Source organism: Girardinichthys multiradiatus, chromosome 3 (assembly GCF_021462225.1).
Source record: "Girardinichthys multiradiatus isolate DD_20200921_A chromosome 3, DD_fGirMul_XY1, whole genome shotgun sequence".
Classification (NCBI taxonomy): Eukaryota; Metazoa; Chordata; class Actinopteri; order Cyprinodontiformes; family Goodeidae; genus Girardinichthys; species Girardinichthys multiradiatus.
Genome location: NC_061796.1, coordinates 47,642,285 through 47,665,892, shown reverse-complemented (window position 1 = coordinate 47,665,892; position 23,608 = coordinate 47,642,285). Strand labels below are relative to the sequence as shown.

The window sequence follows — 23,608 nt, the reverse complement described above, 5'->3', positions numbered from 1 at the left end:
CAGAACTTCTAAAGTGTGAAAATATAGAAATAGAAATAAATAATTAAAAAATACAGTTTGTTGCTTTCCTTTCAGTGAATTATTGTTATGAGGGTCTAATTTTTATACATTTACAAGGTAAACAGAGCCAGTTTAGATGCAGAACTCTACAGTCAGTTTAGTCATATAGACAGATTACACTTAAATTGATCCTAGTTTTAATACAGTCCAGTAAAGTTTAGGTCAGCGTCTGAGCTGCTGGATGGATGATGGATGGATGGATGGATGGATGGATGGATGGATGGATGATGGATGGATGGATGGATGGATGGATGGATGATGGATGGATGGATGGATGATGGATGGATGGATGGATGGATGGATGGATGATGGATGGATGGATGGATGGATGATGGATGGATGGATGGATGGATGGATGGATGGATGGATGGATGGATGGATGGATGGATGGATGGATGGATGATGGATGGATGGATGGATGGATGATGGATGGATGGATGATGGATGGATGGATGGATGGATGGATGGGATGGATGGATGGATGATGGATGGATGGATGGATGGGATGGATGGATGGATGGATGGATGGATGGATGGATGGATGGGATGGATGGTTGGATGATGGATGGATGGATGGATGATGGATGAATGGATGGATGGATGGATGGATGGATGGATGGATGGATGGATGGATGGATGGATGGATGGATGGATGGATGGATGGATGGATGGATGACTGACTGATTGTGGTTTATAGCATTTGGAGTGCAGACTATTTATCATTTACCATTACATTTTTCCATCAGCGACATTCTTGAATGAGTCCAGACTTTTGGAAGGAGTTCAAGGAATTCTGGGTAAACTCCGCTCCACGCTGACCTCTGATCCCAAACTGATTTCCGTGGTGCCGCCGAGCTTTGGTTGTTCCCATGGTTACCGCCTGGACAGTGATGGAGAGGGCTGCAGTGAGTCTTCGCACATTTACCCACAGATGGGGCAATACATTGTCTCAGATCCTTCATAGAGCTCCTTAGTTAGCGACAGCAGGCGACCTGCTGGTTCTGAGGTCATTAAACACAGACTGATCTGAACCGGACTAAGACACCACAGCTTCCCACAGAATGCCTCATGTTTGTCTGCAGGTCCTGAAACTCACAGATTTGGTTTGTTTCTGTTTTCAGTTGTTTGTCCGGTTGGCAGCTTCTTCCAGCAGGGGGCGTGTCTTCTCTGTCCTCAGGGAACCTATCAGGACAAAGAAGGGCGGGACACTTGCGACAAGTGTCCACGAGGCTCCTCCCCTGCAGGCTCTTCATCAGCTAGTCAGTGTAAGTCTTTTTTCTTTTTTCTCGTCATGTCTTTTAAAGCAGAAAGAAAAAATAATAACTGATGAGCTCACCTGTAATCAGGTGTTTCATCAGCAGTAACGTTAGAAACTTCCCTGTCCAACCAGCATGTTGGTGACCACTTGCCTCACATGTCTACATCTCAGGTGAGACGGACTGTGAGAGGCGGGGCCTGCGGTGTTCACAGCAAGGCGATTTCCTGCCTGCTCAGCCCGATTTCCTGTCTGGCAGGTGGAAGTGTTTCAGCAGCGAGGGGGCGGAGCTTGAGTGGACCACCAGTGATAAGCTTCTGACAGACGATGAATGCTCAGGTAAGGAGACCGGGCAGCCAATCAGAGCTCAGTTTTGTCCTGTTTCTGATCTTCGTCCTCTCCGTCGTTCAGTTCTCAGCAGGTTCCAGACTGTTCCTGGATCAGACCTGATGGTCAGAACTGAAAATGCTGAGGTCCTGAGGACCATGACCTCTGACCTCTCTACCTGTGTCCAGGGTAAGACAAACATCCAGATTTCTGTTGTTTTTGGGTTTTGCAGTTTTATTCAGCATGTTTATCCTGAAATACTCGTGGAGTTGAACTCATTCTGGGTTCATTTCCTCCCAGCTTTTCCATCTGATTGTTTTATTTTGTTTTTTGTTGTAAATTATGATTTATGATTTATTATTTTAGATGTGAGACAAGGTTTGTCAGTTTTATGTTTATGTTATTGCAAACAGTTTCTATGTCTGAGTGCGGGAAGACGACTCATTGTTCATAACTGATGGTTTAATCTGGCTGTTACGTCCATTTTTACCTTTAATAAAACTATGTTGATATACACTGAATGTCATAATCCTAACTATGCTGCATGTTGAATACATTATTGTAGTTTCTGTGCAACTGTACCTAAGCATTCCCTCCTGCTCCCATACTCACCAATGTGATTAAATATGAATTATGGAGATAAATGGTCTTAAAAAGGCTCAAATCTCTCATTAAATTTCATTCAGTTGTAGTTGCACGGTGGCGCAGTTGGTAGTACCGTTGTCTTGCAGCAAGAAGGTCCTGGGTTTCTGCATGGAGTTTGCATGTTCTCCCCATGCATGCGTGGGTTCTCACCAAGTACTCCAGCTTCCTCCCACAGTCCAAAGACATGCCTGTTAGGTTAATTGGTCTCTCAAAATTGCCCTTAGGTGTGTAAATGAGTGTGTGTTGCCCTGTGATGGACTGGCAATCTGTCCAGGGTGTAACCTGCCTCCTGCCCATTGACTGCTGGAGATAGGCACCAGCTTCCCCGCGACCCACAATGGAAGAAGCGGTATAGAAGATGACTGACTTATGACTGTATTTTATTATATGCAAACTTGGAGTCACATTATATTTCCATTTATTTAGTTACAATTCTTGTTTGGACCCAATGACCCCTTCTGTAGGTAGATTTTATTTATAAAACCCATACTCCTCACAGCCAGCAATACGAATTGATGCACAAAATGTCCCAAGTGGACGGTACCATTTTAACCCAGAAAAATCAGGTGCAAATTTATCAGAATGTGAAAGGTCTAAAGTGGTGAGAAAAGCAGCAGTTTTCGCTCCAGAGTTAGGTTTGTTTGTTGTTAATGTGTTGTTTGTCTCAGCTTGTGCAGCAGAGCCGTCCTGCCACCATGTGGCGCTGTTCGACAGGCAGACTCAGTGTGAACTGTACAGCACACACACACTGAATACTCTCTGCAACTCTTCCCAGCAGGTAAACACACACACTCTCTCTCTTTCTTTGGGTTTAAGGTGTCAGACTTTCAGCTGGAGCTGTTCCTGTGTGCTGATGTTTGCAGGATATCTCTGTGTCTCTGCAGGGCAGTGGGTTTCTGGGTAATCCCCAGGTCGAGCGGTTCCAACTGCTGAACTGCTCTCTAAGCGTAAGGGGCGGAGCTTCAGATCTGCTCGTCCTCAGGAAAAACGGTAAACCTCTGCTTCCAAATCATGTTATCTTTAACCCTACATATAACGGTTCAGCTCGTCCAGCCAGAGCTGCTGAGGGCCCAAACCCAAACCCTCTGCACAGCTCCAATCAGCTTCCCGTTGACGTCCTGCATGTTAAAAACAGCTGGATTCATCCATGGACTGGTGTTAAACTTCTAACCCTGAACACTTTATGTTTTGACTTGGCAACCAGGTGGTTAAAGTTCAGTTCCCAATGTCCCAACTGCTTCAGGGTTTGGTTTCAGATTTAGTGTGAAGCTTGGTGAACCAGGTGTGAGCATACCTGTATGTTCAGGTGGTCATGTCTGCTGTTCCAGGGGTGGAGCTTTCCTCACAGCAGCAGCAGCAGAGGTTTGTGAGGATGAGGATGAGGAAGGCGGTCTCAGGCGTCTTCAGGACTCAGGTGTTTTCTTCCAGGACCACATCTCTATCCGACGCTCACCGTTTCTGTCAGGACGGCTGCAGCCGGGACGCCTGCTGCGACGGATTCATCTTGAACCAGAACATCCTGGATGGAGGTTGGTTACCATGGAGACAGGATCATCACCTGACCTATGGAAATGTGTCCATCTGGATTCTAACCTGTTGTCTGATCAAAAAAAGGTTCACTGCTTTGTGGTTGGCTGAGAGCTCCATCAGTTCTTATGTGTGAGGACCAAGACTGGGATGTGATTGGACAGGGACCAGCCAATAGAATCTGTGGGACGGGGCTTACCTACGACAAACAGCAGCAAAGCTTCGTGTTTGACTTTGGAGGAGAAAAGTTCACCATCAGTAGGAAAACAGCCACAGTTCAGTTACAGTGCTGTTTGATCTGCTCATTTTAAACCTAAACTGAATGTTCTGGTTCTGTTCAGCTGATGACGCTCTGCCTGCCGACAGCAAGAATAAAAAGGACTATCAGGCCTCCATCATCAGCTTCCAGGCCATCTACCTGAACACAGGTACTGTTTGATCCTGAAGCATCCTGTAGAACCTGATCTGAGCTGTTTGGGTCTTGATTCTGGTTGTCTTACAGTTGTTTTTTTTTTTTTTGTCAAATGCAGACTCAGCAGCTGTTGGTTCTGAATCTTCTTCCTGTGGTGCAGTAGAATTTACTTCTCCTCTGAATGGTTCGGACCTTCTCTAATCAGAACATGAGGATGAATTTAAAGATGAACATCAGATCTGAAGACGATAAACTCTGTGTTTGCAGCGTCCGTACAGTTGGGGTTTGAGTCTCTGTCCAACGATGACGTCCTTGTGGATCATCAGACAAAACTACCTGTTCTCTCCTTCTGGCTCAATAAAAACGACTACAGCTCCCAGCAGGCACTGCTCTGGTGTCTCACACGTATGTAGCTACAGATTACAAACATCTCCGGGTTGAACTGTACGTGATGCAGAGCAGATGCAGCCTGCTGGTTGCTCTGTGGGAAGAAATGTGTGATTATAGGCTTCAACTACAGGATGATTGTCTGTAATGAGCTGCTCTGTGAGATCAGGCAGGTGTAGAAATATAAATTCTAGTTCTGACCAAATATCTATTTTCTGAGTGTTGTCTCTGAGCTGTTGGTTGTGGCACCATGTCTGCAACTCTGATGAATAAACCCGATGAAGATCAGAATATGTTCATGATGGTCAAACATGCTGATCTTTCAGACATTATTCATACATTTAGAAAAGAACACACTGCCCTGCCTGCAGGTGGCAGCACTCTGTGGGTTTGATGGTTGCATGTTTCAGGTTGTGATGAAGAGGAGCAGTGTTCAGTTGCTGACCTCAGAGAAGCAGAATCAGACGGTTTCTTCAGCTGCTCCTTGTATCCTGACACCAGAGTTTGTGGAGCTTATGACCAACCTATAAAACGACCCTGTCGCCCCCTGCTGGTTACACTACCCAATAACACCTACAGCAAGAAGGGTGAGGATGGGAGTCTAAGATTTGACACCAAATAATAAAGTTTGTTATGGTTCTGTCATGAATGTTGTTCTGTTATCTGTTTCTTAGTGGATCTGAGCAGACCAGTTCAGAGTTTTTATGAGCGAGTTCCCTTCCAGAAGATGGTTTCATACTCTGTGAGGAACCGGGTCACCCTGAGAGGGACCCAGCTGCTGTCTGAGGGGTAATGCCAACAACAACCCATCAGAACACCAACAGTTCAAATCCAAGTGTCCTCAACAGAAAGCAGCATCTCTGTCAGTTTAACCTAAACACATTCAGAACATCATGAAAAAGCCGAGACACAATGAGACATACTGAGAGACACAATGAGACATACTGAGAGACACTATGAGACATGCTGAGAGACACAATGAGACATACTGAGAGACACAATGAGACATACTGAGAGACACTACGAGACATACTGAGAGACACTATGAGACATGCTGAGAGACACAATGAGACATGCTGAGTGACACAATGAGACATACTGAGAGACACAATGAGACATACTGAGAGACACAATGAGACATACTGAGAGACACAATGAGACATACTGAGAGACACTACGAGACATACTGAGAGACACTATGAGACATGCTGAGAGACACAATGAGACATACTGAGAGACACAATGAGATGACATACTGAGAGACACAATGAGACATACTGAGAGACACAATGAGACATACTGAGAGACACAATGAGACATACTGAGAGACACAATGAGACATGCTGAGAGACACAATGAGACATACTGAGAGACAGAGACACAATGAGACATACTGAGTGGCACAATGAGACATACTGAGAGACACAATGAGACATACTGAGAGACACTACGAGACATACTGAGAGACACAATGAGACATACTGAGAGACACAATGAGATGACATACTGAGAGACACAATGAGACATACTGAGAGACACAATGAGACATACTGAGTGACACAATGAGACATACTGAGAGACACAATGAGACATACTGAGAGACACAATGAGACATACTGAGAGACACAATGAGACATGCTGAGAGACACAATGAGACATACTGAGAGACACAATAAGACATACTGAGAGACACAATGAGACATACTGAGTGGCACAATGAGACATACTGAGAGACACAATGAGACATACTGAGAGGCGCTATGAGACATACTGAGAGACACAATGAGACATACTGAGAGACACAATGAGACATACTGAGTGACACAATGAGACATGCTGAGTGACACAATGAGACGACATACTGAGTGACACAATGAGACATACTGAGAGACACAATGAGACATACTGAGTGACACAATGAGACATACTGAGTGACACAATGAGACAACATACTGAGTGACACAATGAGACATGCTGAGTGACACAATGAGACAACATACTGAGTGACACAATGAGACGACATACTGAGTGACACAATGAGACATACTGAGAGACACAATGAGACATACTGAGAGACACAATGAGACATACTGAGAGACACAATGAGAGACATGATGAGACATACTGAGAAGCACAATGAGAGACACAATGAGACATACTGAGAGACACAATGAGACATACTGAGAGACACAATGAGACATACTGAGTGACACAATGAGACATGTTGAGTGACACAATGAGACAACATACTGAGTGACACAATGAGACATACTGAGAGACACAATGAGTCATACTGAGACACAATGAGACATGCTGAGTGACACAATGAGACGACATACTGAGTGACACAATGAGACATACTGAGAGACACAATGAGACATACTGAGTGACACAATGAGACATGCTGAGTGACACAATGAGACAACATACTGAGTGACACAATGAGACATGCTGAGTGACACAATGAGACAACATACTGATTGACACAATGAGACGACATACTGAGTGACACAATGAGACATACTGAGAGACACAATGAGACATACTGAGAGACACAATGAGACAACATACTGAGTGACACAATGAGACATGCTGAGTGACACAATGAGACATGCTGAGTGACACAATGAGACATACTGAGAGACACAATGAGACATACTGAGTGACACAATGAGACATGTTGAGTGACACAATGAGACAACATACTGAGTGACACAATGAGACGACATACTGAGTGACACAATGAGACATACTGAGAGACACAATGAGACATACTGAGAGACACAATGAGACAACATACTGAGTGACACAATGAGACATGCTGAGTGACACAATGAGACATGCTGAGTGACACAATGAGACATACTGAGTGACACAATGAGACATACTGAGTGACACAATAAGACATGTTGAGTGACACAATGAGACATGTTGAGTGACACAATGAGACAACATACTGAGTGACACAATGAGACATGTTGAGTGACACAATGAGACAACATACTGAGTGACACAATGAGACGACATACTGAGTGACACAATGAGACATGCTGAGTGACACAATGAGACATACTGAGTGACACAATGAGACAACATACTGAGTGACACAATGAGACATACTGAGTGACACAATGAGACATGTTGAGTGACACAATGAGACATACTGAGTGACACAATGAGACATGTTGAGTGACACAATGAGACAACATACTGAGTGACACAATGAGACATACTGAGTGACACAATGAGACATGTTGAGTGACACAATGAGACATACTGAGAGACACAATGAGACATACTGAGAGACACAATGAGACATACTGAGTGACACAATGAGACATGTTGAGTGACACAATGAGACAACATACTGAGTGACACAATGAGACGACATACTGAGTGACACAATGAGACATACTGAGAGACACAATGAGACATACTGAGAGACACAATGAGACAACATACTGAGTGACACAATGAGACATGCTGAGTGACACAATGAGACATACTGAGTGACACAATGAGACATACTGAGTGACACAATGAGACATGTTGAGTGACACAATGAGACATGTTGAGTGACACAATGAGACAACATACTGAGTGACACAATGAGACATGTTGAGTGACACAATGAGACAACATACTGAGTGACACAATGAGACGACATACTGAGTGACACAATGAGACATGCTGAGTGACACAATGAGACATACTGAGTGACACAATGAGACATACTGAGTGACACAATGAGACATTTTGAGTGACACAATGAGACAACATACTGAGTGACACAATGAGACATACTGAGAGACACAATGAGACAACATACTGAGTGACACAATGAGACATGCTGAGTGACACAATGAGACATGCTGAGTGACACAATGAGACATACTGAGTGACACAATGAGACATACTGAGTGACACAATAAGACATGTTGAGTGACACAATGAGACATGTTGAGTGACACAATGAGACAACATACTGAGTGACACAATGAGACATGTTGAGTGACACAATGAGACAACATACTGAGTGACACAATGAGACGACATACTGAGTGACACAATGAGACATGCTGAGTGACACAATGAGACATACTGAGTGACACAATGAGACAACATACTGAGTGACACAATGAGACATACTGAGTGACACAATGAGACATGTTGAGTGACACAATGAGACATACTGAGTGACACAATGAGACATGTTGAGTGACACAATGAGACAACATACTGAGTGACACAATGAGACATACTGAGTGACACAATGAGACATGTTGAGTGACACAATGAGACATACTGAGAGACACAATGAGACATACTGAGAGACACAATGAGACATACTGAGTGACACAATGAGACATGTTGAGTGACACAATGAGACAACATACTGAGTGACACAATGAGACGACATACTGAGTGACACAATGAGACATACTGAGAGACACAATGAGACATACTGAGAGACACAATGAGACAACATACTGAGTGACACAATGAGACATGCTGAGTGACACAATGAGACATACTGAGTGACACAATGAGACATACTGAGTGACACAATGAGACATGTTGAGTGACACAATGAGACATGTTGAGTGACACAATGAGACAACATACTGAGTGACACAATGAGACATGTTGAGTGACACAATGAGACAACATACTGAGTGACACAATGAGACGACATACTGAGTGACACAATGAGACATGCTGAGTGACACAATGAGACATACTGAGTGACACAATGAGACATACTGAGTGACACAATGAGACATTTTGAGTGACACAATGAGACAACATACTGAGTGACACAATGAGACATACTGAGTGACACAATGAGACATGTTGAGTGACACAATGAGACATACTGAGAGACACAATGAGACAACATACTGATTGACACAATGAGACATACTGAGAGACACAATGAGACAACATACTGATTGACACAATGAGACATACTGAGAGACACAATGAGACATGCTGATTGACACAATGAGACACACTGAGAGACACAATGAGACATACTGAGAGACACAATGAGACATACTGAGAGACACAATGAGACATACTGAGTGACACAATGAGACATACTGAGAGACACAATAAGACATACTGAGTGACACAATGAGACATGTTGAGTGACACAATGAGACAACATACTGAGTGACACAATGAGACGACATACTGAGTGACACAATGAGTCATACTGAGACACAATGAGACATGCTGATTGACACAATGAGACAACATACAGAGTGACACAATGTGACAAAATACTGAGTGACACAATGAGACATACTGAGAGACACAATGAGACATACTGAGTGACACAATGAGACATGTTGAGTGACACAATGAGACAACATACTGAGTGACACAATGAGACATACTGAGAGACACAATGAGACAACATACTGATTGACACAATGAGACATGCTGATTGACACAATGAGACACACTGAGAGACACAATGAGACATACTGAGAGACACGATGAGACATACTGAGAGACACAATGAGTCATACTGAGACACAATGAGACATGCTGATTGACACAATGAGACATACTGAGTGACACAATGAGACATGTTGAGTGACACAATGAGACAACATACTGAGTGACACAATGAGACATACTGAGAGACACAATGAGTCATACTGAGACACAATGAGACATGCTGAGTGACACAATGAGACATACTGAGAGACACAATGAGTCATACTGAGACACAATGAGACATGCTGATTGACACAATGAGACATACTGAGTGACACAATGAGACATGTTGAGTGACACAATGAGACAACATACTGAGTGACACAATGAGACATACTGAGAGACACAATGAGTCATACTGAGACACAATGAGACATGCTGAGTGACACAATGAGACGACATACTGAGTGACACAATGAGACATACTGAGAGACACAATGAGACATACTGAGTGACACAATGAGACATACTGAGTGACACAATGAGACAACATACTGAGTGACACAATGAGACATGCTGAGTGACACAATGAGACAACATACTGAGTGACACAATGAGACGACATACTGAGTGACACAATGAGACATACTGAGAGACACAATGAGACATACTGAGAGACACAATGAGACATACTGAGAGACACAATGAGAGACATGATGAGACATACTGAGAAGCACAATGAGAGACACAATGAGACATACTGAGAGACACAATGAGACATACTGAGAGACACAATGAGACATACTGAGAGACACAATGAGACATGCTGAGAGACATACTGAGAGACACAATGAGACATACTGAGAGACACAATGAGACATACTGAGTGGCACAATGAGACATACTGAGTGACACAATGAGACATGTTGAGTGACACAATGAGACAACATACTGAGTGACACAATGAGACATACTGAGAGACACAATGAGACATACTGAGAGACACAATGAGACATACTGAGTGACACAATGAGACATACTGAGAGACACAATGAGACATACTGAGTGACACAATGAGACATGCTGAGTGACACAATGAGACAACATACTGAGTGACACAATGAGACATGCTGAGTGACACAATGAGACAACATACTGAGTGACACAATGAGACGACATACTGAGTGACACAATGAGACATACTGAGAGACACAATGAGACATACTGAGAGACACAATGAGACAACATACTGAGTGACACAATGAGACATGCTGAGTGACACAATGAGACATGCTGAGTGACACAATGAGACATACTGAGAGACACAATGAGACATACTGAGTGACACAATGAGACATGTTGAGTGACACAATGAGACAACATACTGAGTGACACAATGAGACGACATACTGAGTGACACAATGAGACATGCTGAGTGACACAATGAGACATACTGAGTGACACAATGAGACATGTTGAGTGACACAATGAGACATGTTGAGTGACACAATGAGACAACATACTGAGTGACACAATGAGACATGTTGAGTGACACAATGAGACAACATACTGAGTGACACAATGAGACGACATACTGAGTGACACAATGAGACATGCTGAGTGACACAATGAGACATACTGAGTGACACAATGAGACATACTGAGTGACACAATGAGACATGTTGAGTGACACAATGAGACAACATACTGAGTGACACAATGAGACATACTGAGTGACACAATGAGACATGTTGAGTGACACAATGAGACATACTGAGAGACACAATGAGACAACATACTGATTGACACAATGAGACATACTGAGAGACACAATGAGACAACATACTGATTGACACAATGAGACATACTGAGAGACACAATGAGACATGCTGATTGACACAATGAGACACAATGAGACATACTGAGAGACACAATGAGACATACTGAGAGACACAATGAGACATACTGAGTGACACAATGAGACATACTGAGAGACACAATAAGACATACTGAGTGACACAATGAGACATGTTGAGTGACACAATGAGACAACATACTGAGTGACACAATGAGACGACATACTGAGTGACACAATGAGACATACTGAGAGACACAATGAGTCATACTGAGACACAATGAGACATGCTGATTGACACAATGAGACAACATACTGAGTGACACAATGAGACATGCTGAGTGACACAATGAGACATACTGAGTGACACAATGAGACATGTTGAGTGACACAATGAGACAACATACTGAGTGACACAATGAGACGACATACTGAGTGACACAATGAGACATACTGAGAGACACGATGAGTCATACTGAGACACAATGAGACATGCTGATTGACACAATGAGACATACTGAGTGACACAATGAGACATGTTGAGTGACACAATGAGACAACATACTGAGTGACACAATGAGACGACATACTGAGTGACACAATGAGACATACTGAGAGACACAATGAGTCATACTGAGACACAATGAGACATGCTGATTGACACAATGAGACGACATACTGAGTGACACAATGAGACATGCTGATTGACACAATGAGACATACTGAGAGACACAATGAGACATGCTGATTGACACAATGAGACATACTGAGAGACACAATGAGACATACTGAGAGACACAATGAGACATACTGAGAGACACAATGAGACATACTGAGTGACACAATGAGACATGTTGAGTGACACATTGAGACAACATATTGATTGACACAATGAGACATACTGAGAGACACAATGAGACAACATACTGAGAGACACAATGAGACATACTGAGAGACACAATGAGACATGCTGATTGACACAATGAGACATACTGAGAGACACAATGAGACATGCTGGTTGACACAATGAGACACACTGAGAGACACAATGAGACATACTGAGAGACACAATGAGATGACATACTGAGTGACACAATGAGACATGCTGAGTGACACAATGAGACATACTGAGAGACACATTGAGACATACTGAGTGACACAATGAGACATGTTGAGTGACACAATGAGACAACATACTGAGTGACACAATGAGACGACATACTGAGTGACACAATGAGACATGCTGAGTGACACAATGAGACATACTGAGAGACACAATGAGACATACTGAGTGACACAATGAGACATGTTGAGTGACATAATGAGACAACATACTGAGTGACACAATGAGACGACATACTGAGTGACACAATGAGACATGCTGAGTGACACAATGAGACATACTGAGAGACACAATGAGACATACTGAGTGACACAATGAGACATGTTGAGTGACATAATGAGACAACATACTGAGTGACACAATGAGACGACATACTGAGTGACACAATGAGACATACTGAGAGACACAATGAGTCATACTGAGACACAATGAGACATGCTGATTGACACAATGAGACGACATACTGAGTGACACAATGAGACATGCTGATTGACACAATGAGACATACTGAGAGACACAATGAGACATGCTGATTGACACAATGAGACATACTGAGAGACACAATGAGACATGCTGATTGACACAATGAGACATACTGAGAGACACAATGAGACATACTCAGAGACACAATGAGACATGCTGATTGACACAATGAGACATGTTGAGTGACACAATGAGACGACATACTGAGAGACACAATGAGTCATACTGAGACACAATGAGACATACTGAGTGACACAATGAGACGACATACTGAGAGACACAATGAGTCATACTGAGACACAATGAGACATGCTGATTGACACAATGAGACATACTGAGTGACACAATGAGACATGCTGAGTGACACAATGAGACAACATACTGAGTGACACAATGAGACGACATACTGAGAGACACAATAAGACATACTGAGTGACACAATGAGACATACTGAGACACAATGAGACATGCTGATTGACACAATGAGACATACTGAGAGACACAATGAGACATACTGAGAGACACAATGAGACATACTGAGAGACACAATGAGACATACTGAGTGACACAATGAGACATACTGAGAGACACAATGAGACATACTGAGAGACACAATGAGACATACTGAGAGACACAATGAGACATACTGAGAGACACAATGAGACATACTGAGTGACACAATGAGACGACATACTGAGAGACACAATGAGTCATACTGAGACACAATGAGACATGCTGATTGACACAATGAGACATACTGAGTGACACAATGAGACATGCTGAGTGACACAATGAGACAACATACTGAGTGACACAATGAGACGACATACTGAGAGACACAATAAGACATACTGAGTGACACAATGAGACATACTGAGACACAATGAGACATGCTGATTGACACAATGAGACATACTGAGAGACACAATGAGACATGCTGATTGACACAATGAGACATACTGAGAGACACAATGAGACATACTGAGAGACACAATGAGACATACTGAGAGACACAATGAGACATACTGAGTGACACAATGAGACATACTGAGAGACACAATGAGACATACTGAGAGACACAATGAGACATACTGAGAGACACAATGAGACATGCTGATTGACACAATGAGACATACTGATTGACACAATGAGACATACTGAGAGACACAATGAGTTATGCTGAGTGACACAATGAGACGACATACTGAGTGACACAATGAGACGACATACTGAGTGACACAATGAGACATACTGAGAGACATGATGAGACGACATACTGAGTGACACAATGAGACTGGTGCAACTTTGTGATGAAGCCGTTTGTGTTGTCAGGTTCATGGAGTGTGAGCGCCGCTGTGACGAGGATCCCTGTTGCCGTGGTTTTGGGTTTGTCATTGAGACCAAATCAGGAGGTAAATCAGTTTTAGAACCAAACAATTCCATCCTGTTTTAATTTAAACTTACTGCACTAGTGCTTTCAACACAGCAATATGGAGCGTTTTAGAAGTACTTTAGGTTATCAGGAGACCTCAAGGGATTGGCTCCGAAGGAGACCAGAACAGATTTGTGTTTTTATTCATAAAACATACATTTAGTCCTTCGTAAATCAGGAAGTGTTGTGGAAATAATCATAATGTAGTTGTGAACTGGTAGAGGACATTCAGATCTGAACAGTGTCTGTCAGTCAGGAGAAACCTTCTGATGCTCAGAGAATCACTGAACCTACATCGGATCTCTACCTCAGCATGAAAACATCAGCAGCGGGACCAGAGTTCATCAGCTTACTTAATAATCTCTATAATTCAGTCTTGCTGGTTATCAGAAACTGTCAGTTGTTGCTGCAAAAGACAATTTGCCTGTTTCAGCTTATTTGCAAGCTAAGCTATAACAGAACTCCAGACTCCAACAGGTGGAGCTGAGAGGTGGTGAATAGTGGAGGTGACAGGTGGAGACGGAGGGTGTAACTCACCATATGTTCTTTATTTCTGCTTGTTGAACAGACAGAAAAACATCTGTATATTTCCACAGGAACATATTTTTATCCTCCTATCTTCTCATTCTCAGCAGTTTGGGGAACTGATGGCAGCGTTGAGATTTTCAAACTGAAAAGCCTTACTGGGTTGCATTTGAATGCAGACAGGAGTTTTAGAGAACTGCTGTGGTCTTGACTGGTCTCCAGAGTCCAAGCATGTCAGAGACCAAGACGTGGCTGAGTAAATATGTAGTCAAGACTATTAACAGCAGTAACAACTGCAATTAAAGACATTAAAAGTTCTGTTCCACTGTCACCACATGCTGCCGCTCAGGAGAAGAAATTGCTGCAAAATCAGTGACTTGATGCATTCTGCTGGTTTCCTTTGATACAAACGCTTTACCAGTTTCAATAATTAACTGAACCTGACTGCATTGTTTGAAACTAGGATTAAGTTGGAATATATGTAACTGACTTGGAATCTGTCTGTACAATTGGATCAAATCCATATTGCTGTATATAAAAGGTTTGTCTTGGAAAGAGCCTTGAAACAACGTATTTTTGAACACAGCATAGCTCCTTGGCAGCTAAGGATTCGAGGAGAGGAGCCGTCGCGAGGGCTTGAGCAGCCAGTCAAATCCAAAGGTGCTGTAACTTTGATGAGTAACTTCCTTTGCAGCAACTGAAAGGCAGAACCTGTGTGGCAGCACGGTGCTTTAGTCTCTGATGGTTTTAATAAAAACAAAACAGTTTGCAAGGAAAGAAAAACACTGATTAATAATTTGAGAGAGCAGCTAAACTGAAGGCTTATTATGACCAAACCATAAAATCCAGCTGAAGTGGGCAAGAGAGCTGAATCTCTGTCTCAGTTTCAGAAGAAGTGCTGTCAGAAACCTCTAGCTTATTCTTAGGAGGAGGAAGATGATGAGGATCATTTGTGTTTCAGATCTCCTGTGTCTACCTCTGATCAGTCTCGGGGTTCAGACCTGCAGCAAAGATGACACCACAACCTGGAGGACTCAGGACTGTACACCTTCTGAAGCAGAGACCACACCAGAGCCATTCGGCTGGTACCAGAAACCAGGTACTATTACCTCACAGACACGCAAGTCCACACAGGTCCTGCAGGAAGGACGCAATAATAATTTGATGTTTGTGTTTTCAGTCAATCAGTGGACATCATCTCCAGCTCTGTGTCCTGTGTTTAGATTAAGGAACCCCAAAAACAACGGTGAGGCTCAAAGTGTGGTACCACAGTCTGGTCTGGTACCACAGCAACATTCACAGTGCTGTCCTAAAGTCTTCTCTGGCCCTCAGTTCTTTACCTTTTGATGCCACAGAACCAGATGTTCCTCTAGTCCAAGTACTGGACTGAAACCAAGTGATAACAGCAGTAAAAGAAAACCTCTGAAGGACCTTCAGAAAGCCTGGAGAACTGTTGATCCAGAGCATTTTAAAATATTACAGGAACATCTGAACCACAGGAAGGAAAACAGAGAGAACTGAGAGCTGGATCAGGGCCACTGCTGTAGGAAGTTCTCCAGGATTGCTATGTTCTGTTGGACCCAGGACAGCAGTAACCACTTTAACATTCTGTTTTAGTCTCGATGGATGGCTGGAGGCTCCTCTCGGACTCTTCACTTCTGATTGACTCATCTCTCTCTACGTATGATGTCATCCATATGAGCCGTGACATCGCCTCTGACCGGGAAAAGACCAGGGACTGGTGTCTCCATGGTAACCACAGATAATAATCTTTTCAGGTGCTGAGGTCAGACATGACGTGAATGAAACCATGCTGCTGTTTCCTGTCAGCCTGCCAGGAAGCGGAGTCTTGTGTTGCCGTGTCACTCAGCGAGGCGGAGTCTGCTGTTCGCTGCATCCTGTACCCAGACACCACAGCCTGCGGGTTAAGCTCCGCCCCAGGCTCCCTCAGCCCTGCTGCCTCGTGCAGACTAGTGATCAGAGAGCCCGCCCTCGAAGTCTACCTGATGACAGGTGAGCTCATGAGCCAATCACAGATGAGAACAGAGTGTGACAGCTCTTTCACTGACCCGTGTGTTTCCTTCAGAGCAATCACCACAGGCTACATCCATCTCCGTTCCTGGTCATGGGATGCTGCAGGGTGTTGCCATAGAAACAGCCATCGGATCAGATAAAAGGAGAGTGATCCAGTTCCTAGGAGTCCCATATGCCCGTCCACCAATAGGACCGCTCCGCTTTGAGGCAGCGCAGCCAGCTGATTGGACAGGAATCTGGGACGCCACCAGACCCCGGTAAATGCACATCAGAAGCAGGATCTGTTTTGACCTGAGATAAACTGTATTATCTTTCTTCATATAGTCAGAGTCTGTTAAACCACTCAGGGCATAACCATTAATGATCCATTGACCCGTTTCCCTCTCAGGCCCAGCTGCGTTCAGCCAGGAGATGTTGAGACCGCAACTTCCAGTGAGGATTGTCTCTACCTGGACATCTTCACTCCTGCTACTCTGGTGAGTTCTGAAAGTCCACCAGATCCAACTAAAATCAGTGTTTTCAGTTTTACTGCAAGGAACTTGTTGCCAAGGAACCCGGAACATGTGGCCAAGGAACCAGGAACCAGCAGCAAGGGAACCAGTAACCTGTAGCAAAGGAACCAGGAACATGTAGCCAAGGAACCAGGAACATGTAGCCAAGGAACCAGGAACCTGTAGCCAAGGAACCAGGAACTTGTAGCCAAAGAACCAAGAACTTGTAGCCAAGGAACCAGGAACATGTAGCCAAGGAACCAGGAACATGTAGCCAAGGAACCAGGAACATACAGCCAAGGAACCAGGAACATGTAGCCAAGGAACCAGGAACCTGTAGCAAAGGAACCAGGTACCTGTAGCCAAGGAACCAGGAACATGTAGCCAAGGGACAAGGAACATGTAGCCAAGGAACCAGGAACCTGTAGCAAAGGAACCAGGAACCTGTAGCCAAGGAACCAGGAACATGTAGCCAAGGAACCAGGAACCTGTAACCAAAGAACCAGGAACTTGTAGCCAAGGAACTAGGAACATGTAGCCAAGGAACCAGGAACATATAGCCAATTAACCAGGAACATGTAGCCAAGGAACCAGGAACATGTAGCCAAGGAACCAGGAACATATAGCCAATTAACCAGGAACATATAGCCAATTAACCAGGAACATGTAGCCAAGGAACCGGGAACATGTAGCCAAGGAACCAGGAGCATGTAACCAAAGAACCAGGAACATGTAGCCAAGGAAGCAGGAACATGTAGCCAAGGAACCAGGAACATGTAGCCAAGGAACCAGGAGCATGTAACCAAAGAACCAGGAACATGTAGCCAAGGAAGCAGGAACATGTAGCCAAGGAACCAGGAACATGTAGCCAAGGAACCAGGCACCTGTAGCAAAGGAACCAGGTACCTGTAGCCAAGGAACCAGGAACCTGTAACCAAAGAACCAGGAACATGTAGCCAAGGAACCAGGAACATGTAGCCAAGGAACCAGGAACCTGTAACCAAAGAACCAGGAACTTGTAGCCAAGGAACTAGGAACATGTAGCCAAGGAACCAGGAACATATAGCCAATTAACCAGGAACATGTAGCCAAGGAACCAGGAACATGTAGCCAAGGAACCAGGAACATATAGCCAATTAACCAGGAACATATAGCCAATTAACCAGGAACATGTAGCCAAGGAACCCGGAACATGTAGCCAAGGAACCAGGAACATATAGCGAATGAACCAGGAACATGTAGCCAAGGAACCGGGAACATGTAGCCAAGGAACCAGGAGCATGTAACCAAAGAACCAGGAACATGTAGCCAAGGAAGCAGGAACATGTAGCCAAGGAACCAGGAACATGTAGCCAAGGAACCAGGAGCATGTAACCAAGAACCAGGAACATGTAGCCAAGGAAGCAGGAACATGTAGCCAAGGAACCAGGAACATGTAGCCAAGGAACCAGGCACCTGTAGCAAAGGAACCAGGTACCTGTAGCCAAGGAACCAGGAACCTGTAACCAAAGAACCAGGAACATGTAGCCAAGGAACCAGGAACATGTAGCCAAGGAACCAGGAACATGTAGCCAAGGAACCAGGAACCTGTAGCAAAGGAACCAGGAACCTGTAGCCAAGGAACCAGGAACATGTAGCCAAGGAACCAGGAACCTGTAGCAAAGGAACCAGGAACCTGTAGCCAAGGAACCAGGAACATGTAGCCAAGGAACCAGGAACCTGTAACCAAAGAACCAGGAACTTGTAGCCAAGGAACTAGGAACATGTAGCCAAGGAACCAGGAACCTGTAGCCAAGGAACCAGGAACATGTAGCCAAGGAACCAGTAACCTGTAACCAAAGAACCAGGAACTTGTAGCCAAGGAACTAGGAACATGTAGCCAAGGAACCAGGAACATATAGCCAAGGAACCAGGAACCTGTATCAAAGGAACCAGGAACCTGTAGCCAAGGAACCAGGAATTTGTAGCCAAGGAACTAGGAACATGTAGCCAAGGAACTAGGAACATGTAGCCAAGGAACTAGGAACATGTAGCCAAGGAACTAGGAACCTGTAGCCAAGGAACCAGGAATTTGTAGCCAAGGAACTAGGAACATGTAGCCAAGGAACTAGGAACATGTAGCCAAGGAACTAGGAACATGTAGCCAAGGAACTAGGAACCTGTAGCCAAGGAACCAGGAATTTGTAGCCAAGGAACTAGGAACATGTAGCCAAGGAACTAGGAACATGTAGCCAAGGAACTAGGAACATGTAGCCAAGGAACCAGGAACATATAGCCAAGGAACCAGGAACATGTAGCCAAGGAACCAGGAACCTGTAGCAAAGGAACCAGGAACCTGTAGCCAAGGAACCAGGAACATGTAGCCAAGGAACCAGGAACATGTAGCCAAGGAACCAGGAACATGTAGCCAAGGAACCAGGTCAAACAGTAAAATCAGAGGAGAGAACCAGCCTTCATGTCTCAAACAGGAAGCAGATTAGAGATGGATGTTTTCCACAGTGCAGAAAACTCATGATAAAATGTTTGTCAGGCACTTATGATTATTTGATTGTGAATATTTATTAAAAATTATAATTTCAATCAGAATGTATAATTAAACATTTCTAACCAAAATCATTCCCAATGAATAGATACGAGAGGAACACTATGGGGCTACCAGAACTTAATAATCACAATTAATTAATTGTCATTAATAATTATCAACCAAAATCACACTAAATATAACTTTGTTACCATACCATTTTACCAGTAGGTGTTATACGAGCACTCACCTTAGTTGACAGAAAATCACTTTATCATTATCTATGTGAAAATTTGCTGAACAAAATAATTATCTCAACCAAACTATTCAGCCCAACAAACCTTCCCCTTACTAGAACGCTCACTAAACCACTAAAAAGTGAGAAGTGAGTTTGTCAAGCTAGGAGGAGGAAAGTATGGCAGGGCCTCTTCATGTGTGGAAGTCCACAGGAATGCTCAATGTTGTGATCTTCATGGAGATTTCCCATCCTCCATTGCCTCCTCCTCTTCTCCATCCACTTCCTTCTCCTCTGAGCTACAGGGTCCTCCTATACCAGGCAGCTATTCCTCCACCGATGCCTCCTGCCCCTCAGATGAAATCTCACTGCTGCTAATATCCCCCTCAGAAAACCCCTCCTTACTCTCAGACTGCAGGACTGATGCAAAAGTCTCCTCTGGAGTTAATCTTCTCCTCATGGCTGTCTCCTGGAGAATTGTCTGCAAACTGCAGGATGCAAGCTATTCTCACAGAAGATGCATCTGCATAAACGTGCTCCGCTACACAACCAATAGGAGAGAGGAGTCTCGGACTTTTGATGCTTCAAATTACACACACATATACACACATAAACAGAACAAGTATTTTCTAAACCACATTCACACCACTCCTTTATATCATTCCCAACACACCAAGACTATTTATGTTGTGTTTATTTTTTTTGCCTGCATTTTGAAAGGTAAAAGAACCGAGTCCCCCATTGAAACTACATGTGAAGCAGTGGTGGTGCCTTTGGTCATTTAAGGAGGCTCCTCACACCTAAAAACAGTTTCCCTGTATTTTGTAGGTTGTGGCTTAGATTATTTTGGTGCTCATGGACATTGTATTACAAAATGCCAGGATTACAGTGCATTAAAAATATGTGATTATATTAGAAGTCAATGGGACCAAATCGGTACCAAATGTGAAGAGTGTACGCAAAATGCATACCTCTTGTTCTACATACCTTGCAATCAGAAGGATAAAGAAATTGATAAAAAGCAAATCCTGGCCAAGTGTCATAGAACTGACCTTTAACCTGCCTGAGATACTTAGAATCAGAAAATAAATAAGCAGGAAGTACACGTTTGGTCTCCCCAGCTGCCTCCAGGGTTAAGAGTTCTGCACGGTGGCGCAGTGGTTAGCACTGATCCAAACTCCCATCTTCATCTCCTAATATCAGTATCCTTCCCTGAAGCCTCAGCAGTAGCTTCTTTGTTTCCCTTTAATAACAATAATAATAATGTGATTTTATGGACATTTGTCCACCATCAAATTTCAGATTTGTTCCCCGAAAAAAAAAATGTTCTGCTGTTTTCTGTCAATATTATAGTTTTTTTTTAGAAGTTGGAAATTCTGGACCCATGTTTCTGAAGACGCTGATGTTCAGAGAGTGAGCATTTCAGAGAAACTGGATGCCCTCGGGTCTCTGGTTGGATCATGGCCCGTGGGTCGATCTTCACATATTTAGTTTATGAATCCTTTAGGAAGCAGCTAAACACTTGATTTAGGACCTTTTCTTCTCACATCATCTGCTTCTCCATCAGAGAGGGCGTGTCCCTGTCCTTGTTTACTTCTTCAACCCTTCAGCCAACCAGAACCAGAATCTGTTGACTGGCTCCGCCCTTGCTGCTCTGGGTAACATCGTCGTGGTAACGGCCAGCTATCGGACTGCAGCGTTGGGATTCCTGACTGCAGGTAAAGACAAACACACGAACACACCTCAACAACAGAACAAACACATGTCTGATCCCACCATCTCCCTCTGCAGTTGGTCTCCATGGTAACTACGGCCTGTCGGACCAGGAGGCGGTGCTTCGTTGGGTCAACACCCACATTTCCCTGGTGGGCGGAGACAACCAGAAAGTGACGGTGGGAGCGGAGCGTCATGGTGCCGACATCAGCAGCCTTCATCTTCGTTCCTCCACTCCTCTGTTCCAGCGAATGATCCTGATGGTGAGAAGATTAATATTTTTCCCTCATCTTCCCCTTCCTCCATTATCATCCCGTTCTGCTTCAGGAACTGTAGCAGAAATACGAAACGTCTTCCAGAGGAAATCATGTTTTAATGAACCGCAGATGGTTGATAAACATCTGCTCTTCAGCTCCACAAAGAAGACAACTTCATTTATGTCATTTATTTTCCTGCAGGGAGGCTCCATTTTCTCTCCATCTTTGGTTCAAACTGCTTCTGCCTCCAGACGTCAGGCGATCGATTTGGCTCGAGAACTTGGCTGCAAGACCTCTGACCTCCCCGATGATGACCTGATGGTTGCCTGCCTCAGATCAACTCCTGTTCACAAGCTGAACGCCGCTCAGACCAAAGTCCGAGTCCTGAATTCTGGTCGGTTTCTGCTGATCTGTGTTTTTACATGTCTGACCCATCTGTGTTTTTGTTGTAGCTGCTGGCGGTCAGCGGCCCTTTCCAGTCCTGGTCTCCGGTCCGGGGCTCCGTGTCCGAGTCCACCTCCTTCCACAGAGTTGATCTGCTGCTTGGAACATCAGAACATGATGGTCTGATCAGCAGAGCTCGCAGAATAAAGGTCAGAGGTCATTACAAATTTACAAACACCGGTGTTTCTAAAGAGTTGGTCACATGACTGTGTTTTCAGGACTTTGAGGCTCTGCAGGGTCGAGCTGACGGGAAGACGGCGTTCTACGAGGCTCTGAGTCGTTCCCTGGGCGGAGCCTCAGAAAACGAGCTGCTGAAGGAGGCGGCGACCTGGTTCTACTCTCTGGACCACAGCCCGTCAGCTGCTGGTTACAACCTGTTTTCCAGAGCACTCAACAACGCCACCAGGTGACACAGCTGCCAAACTGACCAGATG

At 44.0% G+C, this 23,608-nt stretch overlaps 1 protein-coding gene across 3 annotated transcripts in view; it reads left to right on the top strand.

Annotated features, from left to right (window-relative positions):
* The window catches only part of tg (thyroglobulin), a 42,666-nt gene that overhangs the window by 16,850 nt on the left and 2,208 nt on the right, over positions 1 to 23,608 (top strand). For 2 of the 3 annotated variants that reach the window (XM_047361461.1, XM_047361460.1), the window contains exons 21-45: positions 807 to 965; positions 1,182 to 1,325; positions 1,490 to 1,654; positions 1,727 to 1,831; positions 2,956 to 3,065; positions 3,151 to 3,277; positions 3,616 to 3,816; positions 3,902 to 4,072; positions 4,156 to 4,242; positions 4,345 to 4,410; positions 4,494 to 4,631; positions 5,024 to 5,200; positions 5,288 to 5,402; positions 14,855 to 14,934; positions 16,441 to 16,578; positions 16,660 to 16,725; positions 17,097 to 17,231; positions 17,310 to 17,492; positions 17,566 to 17,770; positions 17,902 to 17,989; positions 22,328 to 22,478; positions 22,552 to 22,736; positions 22,932 to 23,105; positions 23,183 to 23,323; positions 23,393 to 23,580. In XM_047361461.1, coding sequence (XP_047217417.1) covers positions 807 to 965; positions 1,182 to 1,325; positions 1,490 to 1,654; positions 1,727 to 1,831; positions 2,956 to 3,065; positions 3,151 to 3,277; positions 3,616 to 3,816; positions 3,902 to 4,072; positions 4,156 to 4,242; positions 4,345 to 4,410; positions 4,494 to 4,631; positions 5,024 to 5,200; positions 5,288 to 5,402; positions 14,855 to 14,934; positions 16,441 to 16,578; positions 16,660 to 16,725; positions 17,097 to 17,231; positions 17,310 to 17,492; positions 17,566 to 17,770; positions 17,902 to 17,989; positions 22,328 to 22,478; positions 22,552 to 22,736; positions 22,932 to 23,105; positions 23,183 to 23,323; positions 23,393 to 23,580 — 3,499 coding nt within the window. The remainder of the gene's footprint in view (positions 1 to 806; positions 966 to 1,181; positions 1,326 to 1,489; positions 1,655 to 1,726; positions 1,832 to 2,955; positions 3,066 to 3,150; positions 3,278 to 3,615; positions 3,817 to 3,901; positions 4,073 to 4,155; positions 4,243 to 4,344; positions 4,411 to 4,493; positions 4,632 to 5,023; positions 5,201 to 5,287; positions 5,403 to 14,854; positions 14,935 to 16,440; positions 16,579 to 16,659; positions 16,726 to 17,096; positions 17,232 to 17,309; positions 17,493 to 17,565; positions 17,771 to 17,901; positions 17,990 to 22,327; positions 22,479 to 22,551; positions 22,737 to 22,931; positions 23,106 to 23,182; positions 23,324 to 23,392; positions 23,581 to 23,608) is intronic. The other variant, XM_047361462.1, reaches the window with a different exon arrangement.